At 39.8% G+C, this 8,324-nt stretch overlaps 1 protein-coding gene across 1 annotated transcript; it reads left to right on the top strand.

Annotated features, from left to right (window-relative positions):
* The first annotated feature begins 4,555 nt into the window (after positions 1 to 4,555).
* Positions 4,556 to 7,895, top strand: LOC134311615 (zinc finger protein with KRAB and SCAN domains 2-like). Its single transcript, XM_062993260.1, has 3 exons — positions 4,556 to 4,955; positions 5,772 to 5,900; positions 7,568 to 7,895. The coding sequence occupies exons 1-3, from the start codon at positions 4,556 to 4,558 to the stop codon at positions 7,756 to 7,758; spliced, it is 720 nt and encodes a 239-aa protein (XP_062849330.1). The 3' UTR covers positions 7,759 to 7,895.
* Positions 7,896 to 8,324: the final 429 nt, after the last annotated feature.

The following is an 8,324-nucleotide window of genomic DNA, read 5'->3' as shown; positions in this document are numbered from 1 at the left end:
GCTCCTCAGGCTTGTCCTTTTTCCGCTCTTTGCTTTGATAGTCTTCACGCAGCCGGGGCCCTGGAGTTTTTCTTTTGTTATTTGAATGGTGACCAATGATAACAGCATCTCATAAACAATGGGGTTTGTTGATCAGCAAGGGAGACAGGGGAGAGTGTGTGCACAGAGGAGGCAGAGGAGGAGGAGGACGGGGGAGTGAGTGTTATTGCGTTTGGCAGCTGCTGCGCTGGCAGCTTCTCTGCTGAGGGTTAGTGATGTGCTCTTTGTGGCGGTGTGGAGATATTATGTCAGTTCTTGGCTATGCGGCGGCTCTCGCGGGAGACAGGACCCTGCTTCCCCTCATAAGCCCTCTCACTTTTCCGCGCTCTGTCATTCAGATCCTTTTAGCAGACACAATGCTATTCATACCCGCCGAGGTACTTCAAATAAGAGCAGGAAAAATAGCTTTAAAAAAATGCTGGGATGATTAAAGCAAATTCAGAAAACCACGCTAAGGACATATAACAGACCAGTGAGACAGTGGTTGGAGAGCTATAAAAAGTTGGACCAGCGTTTATAGCAGCTGTCCTTAATAACGCAATAAAACAAATGACAACTACAGTAGAAACAAGCTAAGCGTACTATTTTGCATTTAGTATCCTACACAACATCATAAGAAATTATAGAATTCTTAATTTGGTAAGTAAAAAAAACATTACAAGACCTGAGCTGCTGCAAGTCACCTTGTTAAACCTCAGCATTCATTAAAAGTTGAAAGGCTGTACATCACACGTTTTTTTTTAGCTCATGGCTGATAGCAGAACATTATGCACTACTTGGATACTCCTTCATGTGTGTTGACATTTCACTGGCAGCCATCGATGATTGATTTATTTAAAAGAGATCATCAAATCCCAGAGTTGTGTAATGCTGGTTTTTCAAACTTTTTAAGCAACCCACATTTTGTCCATGATTTTTACCATGACCGAAGCAACACAAACAATGCATCAAAACGAAACACAAAACGAAATATACTTAATAAAAACGCAATCTGGCAACCTGGTCTCACTGTGGTTTACAAGATGTAACATAAACAGACATCCCAAGTCTCCCGGAAGTTCCGGGAGTCTCTCGCATATACAGCGGCTCCCTGATGCCCACGAGTCAGATAAAATCTCCCGGAATCTAGAATGAGCGGCCAAGAGCGACACAAACGCGCACGCAGGCGACACAGACTTTATTCCCCGATCGCGTATTAAATCCGTAATCTGATATACAATCTAGTGCACTGTGTAGGGAACATAAATCAATTGTCTAATATGCTGTCTAGTGCACTGAGCAGGGAACATAAATCCATTGTCTGATATACAATTTAGTGCACTATGTAGGGAACATAATCAATTATGTAATACACTATCTAGTGCACTATGTAAGGAACACAAATCATCATCTAGTTATACTTTCTAGTGCACTATGTAGTGAACATGAATGCATTATCTAATACACTACCTAGTGCACTATGTAGGGAACATAAATCCGTGATCTGATATACAATCTAGTGCACTGTGTAGGGAACATAAACCAATTGTCTAATTCACTATCTAGTGCACTATGTAGGAAACATAAATTCATATCTAAAATACTATCTAGCGCACTATGTAGGGAACATAAATCCGTTATCTGATATACAATTTAGTGCACTATGTAGGGAACCTAAATCCATTAACTAATACGCTACCTAAAGCATTATGTAGGAAACATAAGTCTATTATCTAGTACACTATCTAGTGCACTAAGTAAGGAACATAAATTATTTTCTAATATACAATCTAGTGCACTATGTAGGGAACATAAATCTATTATCTTTCACACTATCTAGTGCACTATGTAGTACACATTAATGTGTTTGTGACGCAAACAGTTAGCTTAGTAGCTCAGTTAGCAGCTCCTAAAAGTTCTGTTATCACCCATATCCTTTGGTGTGTGCAAGAGGTTTTTTAGCCTATTTTTTTTTTTGGGGCTTGGGGGGTCGGGGTCGAGGTCCTGGGGTACCTCCCTGAAATGAGTTTTTGCAACTTGGGATGTCTGCATAAAGCCTTAACAACGGGGCGTTCGTGTACATGTTTCTTTTGTTTACATGCCTGTAATTATAAATTTGTTGATTTAATTATTATAATTTTACTCTGCGACCCATTTTTTGGCTCGTAATGCACCATTAACTTTCACTATAAATACACATAAATATCTAGGCTGCTACTACTACAGCAAAACGGCACAATGGATGTACAGCCAACAGCTCCACACTTCTAAAGACATGGGTTTGATCCTCCCTCCCATGAGTGTCTGTGATGAGCTTGGCATGGTCAGCCCATGTAAATGTGTTTCCCATTGGTTCTCTGGTTTCCTCTCAGCTACCAAAAATATGTCCATAGGTCAACTGGCTACTCCTATTTACCCATTGGTTTGAGTGACTGATTAAGCAAGTGAATGAGTGACTGGCAGCCAAATGTGGCCAGAGTTTCTGGATTTCTGGGGAGGCTTTAGAACCACAGAAACCCTAATCAAAAAAAGATGTTTAATAAAAATAAATAATATATTTCTATCAAGCATGGAAATAACTTTTATTGCTCTTTAATTTATATTTTAGTTTTTTATAGGAGTGCCATTAAGTTGGATTGTTGGAAAAAAATAAATGCAGAATGTTTTTAGATACACACACACACACACACACACACACACACACACACAAACTTACTTACAAACACATGCACATACACACAAGGCTGAGCTTTAGGCTGTAGCACTACACAGGTACAGGATCAGGTGTGTCACATTAATAAGACTAGTCTACAGCTGCACCTGAGCCCTCACTCAGGTTACACCTTTTTTTTCACAAACCTCTCACTGTTTGAATAAAACTAGAAATCTCATTAACATTAATTAGACTTGATAATAAAAGTTTAAACTATTACAAAATTGTAAATAAATCAGATAGTCTAGTATTTTAAACACAAATATCTAAGAAAGTGTTTAAAACATCGTTTAGCCAGAATTCAACAAGTGTGATTTCATAAGTACACTGCAGCACAACGCAAAGGGCAAGTCAGCTAATCAAAAACAACATTTATTTTTACTTTATTAGAAAAAAAATGGACATAAAGTCAGTGAACACATGACTCCATCCAGTAATAGTCAGTAATGATATGAGCATCTAACTTTTCTATCCCTCTTTTTAAATCCACAATTATAACGTCGACTTTTTTGTTTGCTTGACCACAGATGTTATAGAATGTAATTTATTACATCTTTCTGCATTGTATTGACTGTATTGACCAAAATGTTAAGCATTTTAATGTCCCACATAGCCAATGTCTAGTTTAAAGCCATGGCCCCTTGCACATGCAGTGTTATACAGGTCTTTGTGCGCCCCCTAGAGTCTAACATGTACCATTACAAGCGATGTATGTTCGACCGCTGTCAGGTACTAAAAGTGCAGCAACCAGATTAACCAGTATAAACTTACCCAAAGACAAATCAAACCAGCTACTACATATATGTTTAAAATTGGCGATTCACTTTTGTATCCTACCGTAAAACCCCTCATTTTTATTTCATCTGATCTTTATCTGATTTATTTGAAAGTTTTTTTGAGTTCAACCCGTCACAGACAACTTGAATTATATGTGAATATAATTATAATATAATATAATATAATATGAATATTAAAAATATATATTCAAGTAGTGAGATGTCCCTTGTTAAAGATTACTTATTTTGTGTAAAATTTTATTTTAAAATACACTGCCATCACTGCCAAAGCAGGTAATTGGAATTTTAGCTAATATCAGCCTTAACTTTTAATAAAAAATATGCATTAAGATTAGAATTACATTAGTCGTTCATGTTTTCTTTTCTGATTGTCTTGTAAACTGTACATACAGTTCAACAAACATTAACCTCATATTTCTTTTAATCAAAATGTGAATACGTATCATATAACTGCCTGTTTTTGTTTTGGACTGTGGGAGGAAACCGGAGCTCCAGGAGGAAACCCACGCAGAGAACATGCAAACTCCGCACAGAAAGAAGGACCCGGACCGTCCCGCCTGGGGATCAAACCCAGGACCTTCTTGCTGTGAGGCGACGGTGCTACCCACCGAGCCACCGTGTCGCCCTGTATCTTTTTATATTTCTTACATTTCTATTTATATATACAGTATATATATATGTGTATAATCACTTTTTAAATCTCTTTATTCCTAAAAGTTGCTGTAACATTGCAAATCTTCCCCTGTGGGATAATAAAAGGCTATCTTATCTCTTATCTTATATACAGTATACACAAATAAAATAGCTCCTTAAATAAAGTAGCCCCTTACAACTGACCTCGAAGACCAATATCTGTGTTATTCTGACCACTGTGGAAGAGGTTCCGTTCCAATTCACACATTTTCACAAAAAAACAACAACAAATCGGTTCCGAACCGGAAACGTTCGTTCCCAGATGGAACGGACAAGCGCGAACCGTGACGTCATCCGTGGGCGTGTCCGGTTGTAGAGGAAAGAGAAGGCAACAATGGCGACACCCTCTAAGAACGTGCAGTGGTCCGCTGAAGAAACTCAGCGTTTGTTATGTATCTGGTGTTCTCCTGAGTTTCAGGAGAAACTGGAAAGCAGCACCAGAAAGGAAAGACTCTATTCCGAACTGGTGGAGTATTTAGCCAAGGCAGGATATTTTCGCTCAAAGGAGCAAGTAATAAATAAGCTGAAGAAGCTCAAGAAAGAGTACAGAGACTCAAAAAAGGTGTTATCACGCAATGGACCTGCTAGGAATAACTGGTCAGCATATTATAATATCCTGGATGGCGTGCTGGGTAAAAGACCAGCAATCGAGATGACTGGGGCTCTAAATTCAGCCACCGCAACACTGGAACCGAGCAACCCTGCATCTCCGTCCACTTCAGCTATTAATGACGGTAACTTCATTACCTATAAGCCTACATGTGGAGTTATGTATGTACACCGATCAGGCATAACATTAAAACCACCTCCTTGTTCCTACACTCACTGTCAGTTTTATCTACTCCACTAAGCACTTTGTAGTTCTACAATTACTGACTAGTTTCTCTGCATACTTTGTTAGCCCCCTTTCATGCTGTTCCTCAATGGTCAGGACTCTCCCAGGACCACCACAGAGTAGGTATTATTTGGGTGGTGGATCATTCTAAGCACTGCAGTGACACTGACATGGTGGTGGTGTGTTAGTGTGTGTTGTGCTGGTATTTTTAAACACCTCACTGTCACTGCTGGACCGAGAATAGTCCACCAACCAAGAATATCCAGCCAACAGCGTCCCGTGGGCAGCGTCCTGTGACCACTGATGAAGGTCTAGAAGATGACCAACTTAAACAGCAGCAATAGATGAGAACTAGGTAGGAGTGTCACCCAGTGGAGTGGACAGTGAATGGACTGCTGTGTGTCTGATTCACTCATACCAGCACAACACACACTAACACACCACCACCATGTCAGTGTCACTGCAGTGCTGAGAATCATCCACCACCTAAATAATTCCTGCTTTGTAGTGGTCCTGACCATTGAAGAACAGCATGAAAGGGGGCTAACAAAGCATGCAGAGAATCAGATGGACTAGTCAGTAATTGTAGAACTACAAAGTGCTTCTTAATGTTAGGTGGAGCTGATAAAATGGACAGTGAGTGGTTTTAATGTTATGGCTGACCGGTGTATGTAGTAATAATAGCACATTTGTTGTGACTTTATATTGCCTTTAGATCTTTCGGACATCAGTGAACATAGCAGCAGCACAACTACTGAGGTGTCTGAGACTGGACCAGAAAGCATTGTTGTTGTTAAGCAGGAGGAAATCCCTGAAGTTCATGAGCAACACATGAAAAGAGGAAGTATGTATGATTTTTTTTAAATTTACACTTATTACATGTGCCCAACCATATATTGAATCTTATGAGAATGCACATTGTTTCAGTATGTACTAGGGCTGGGCAGTATTTTTGTCTGTGGCAGATTTTACTGTCATTATTAATATAATATTTAGGTTTTATACAATTACCGTTAGCTCTCCATTTAACAAATATAACGATGTTTGCAATCTCCCAGTCACCAGTGATGAAGTGCACAGTTATACCGTTATACTGAGGTATCACAGGTCTGTTGTACAAAAGTGGATGACTCGATACACCCATCAGCCATAACATTAAAACCATCTCCTTGTTTCTACACTCACTGTCCATTTTATCAGCTCCACTTACCATATACTGTAGAAGCACTTTGTAGTTCTACAATTACTGACTGTAGTCCATCTGTTTCTCTGCATGCTTTGTTAGCCCCCTTTCATGCTGTTCTTCAATGGTCAGGACCCCCACAGATTAGGTATTATTTAGGTGGTGGATCATTCTCAGCACTGCAGTGACACTGACATGGTGGTGGTGTGTTAGTGTGTGTTGTGCTGGTATGAGTGGATCACACACAGCAGCGCTGATGGAGTTTTTAAACACCTCACTGTCACTGCTGGACTGAGAATAGTCCACCAACCAAAAATATCCAGCACCCCGTGGGCAGCATCCTGTGACCACTGATGAAGGTCTAGAAGATGACCAACTCAAACAGCAGCAATAGATGAGCGATCGTCTCTGACTACATCTACAAGGTGGGCCAACTAAGTAGGAGTGTCTAACAGCAGGGACAGTGAGTGGACACGGTATTTAAAAACGCGCTGCTGTGTCTGATCCACTCATGCCAGCAAAACACACACTAACACACCACCACCATGTCAGTGTCACTGCAGTGCTGAGAATGATCCACCATCTAAATAATACCTACTATGTGGGGGTCCTGACCATTGAAGAACAGGGTGAAAGCAGGGTAAAAAGGTATGTAGAGAAATAGATGGACTACAGTCAGTAATTGTAGAACTACAAAGTGCTTCTATATGGTAAGTGGAGCTGATAAAATGGACAGTGAGTGTAGAAACAAGAAGATGGTTTTAATGTTATGGCTGATCAGTGTATATCTAAGCTTCCAGTTTGCTTCGGTGTTGTTGGTATAACGTCGATATAGCAAATAAACGGAAGTATTTTCGCTCCAGTAGTAACGTCACTTAACCATTTGCTTTTTTGCAACAACTGTGCCCCGAGAAACTGTACAATATACAGTGTTTTAATCTGTCGAAACAAAAAAAACTTCTAAACTGCCAACACAGATCATTTCTTTGCTGTTTTTGTTTATTTTTCCACCATATCGAGAAAACCTCTCCCATCTGTTAACACGGTTATGCTAACGCTACATAGTTAACAAGTGAGCTGTATCTAATCTGCACAGTGCTCCATAGCGCTTTTAGCGGCAAATAATGTTCTATGATTTGCTGCCTATTGAAGCTTACAGCTGTTGTATTAACTGTGCTGCGGTATATGAAAAATCCATACTGCACAAGGAATCAAAGCTGGTATACTGAATGTACCGTCATACCACCCAGCTCTAGTATGTACCCATTAACATTTTTCGTGTAGATTAATACTAGTTTGCATTAAACCAGTGCTGTTATTTCACACAGAAAAAAAGAGAAGACAGGACATAGAAGACATCCTAGACTACATGGAGAGAGCTGATGCCAGGGCTGAGGAGAGAGAGGAGAGGATGCTGTTACACATGCAGCAGTCTACCGCTAATCTGCTGGGGCTGGTGGAGAGGATGGTCACTGCCATAGAAGGAGTCGTCAATACCTCACAGACTCAAGAACAATAATTATTAATTTTATATTTTGCTTTCATAATAACTGCATTTTAGCAGTTCATTTCTGTTTTGTTTATAACATTATACTTGTATATAGTTACTGTGACTTAATAAGTTAAAGTTCTTAGTATTTTTAAAAGTATGTTTATTTACTGCATATACAGTGTATCACAAAAGTGAGTACACCCCTCACATTTCTGCAGATATTTAAGTATATCTTTTCATGGGACAACACTGACAAAATGACACTTTGACACAATGAAAAGTAGTCTGTGTGCAGCTTATATAACAGTGTAAATTTATTCTTCCCTCAAAATAACTCAATATACAGCCATTAATGTCTAAACCACTGGCAACAAAAGTGAGTACACCCCTTAGTGAAAGTTCCTGAAGTGTCAATATTTTGTGTGGCCACCATTATTTCCCAGAACTGCCTTAACTCTCCTGGGCATGGAGTTTACCAGAGCTTCACAGGTTGCCACTGGAATGCTTTTCCACTCCTCCATGACGACATCACGCAGCTGGCGGATATTCGAGACTTTGCGCTCCTCCACCTTCCGCTTGAGGATGCCCCAAAG

The sequence above is a fragment of the Trichomycterus rosablanca genome, chromosome 4 (genome assembly GCF_030014385.1).
Source record: "Trichomycterus rosablanca isolate fTriRos1 chromosome 4, fTriRos1.hap1, whole genome shotgun sequence".
In the NCBI taxonomy this organism is placed as follows: domain Eukaryota; kingdom Metazoa; phylum Chordata; class Actinopteri; order Siluriformes; family Trichomycteridae; genus Trichomycterus; species Trichomycterus rosablanca.
The sequence above is the reverse complement of the archived record's forward strand: the minus strand, read 5'-3'. Positions and strand labels throughout refer to the sequence as shown.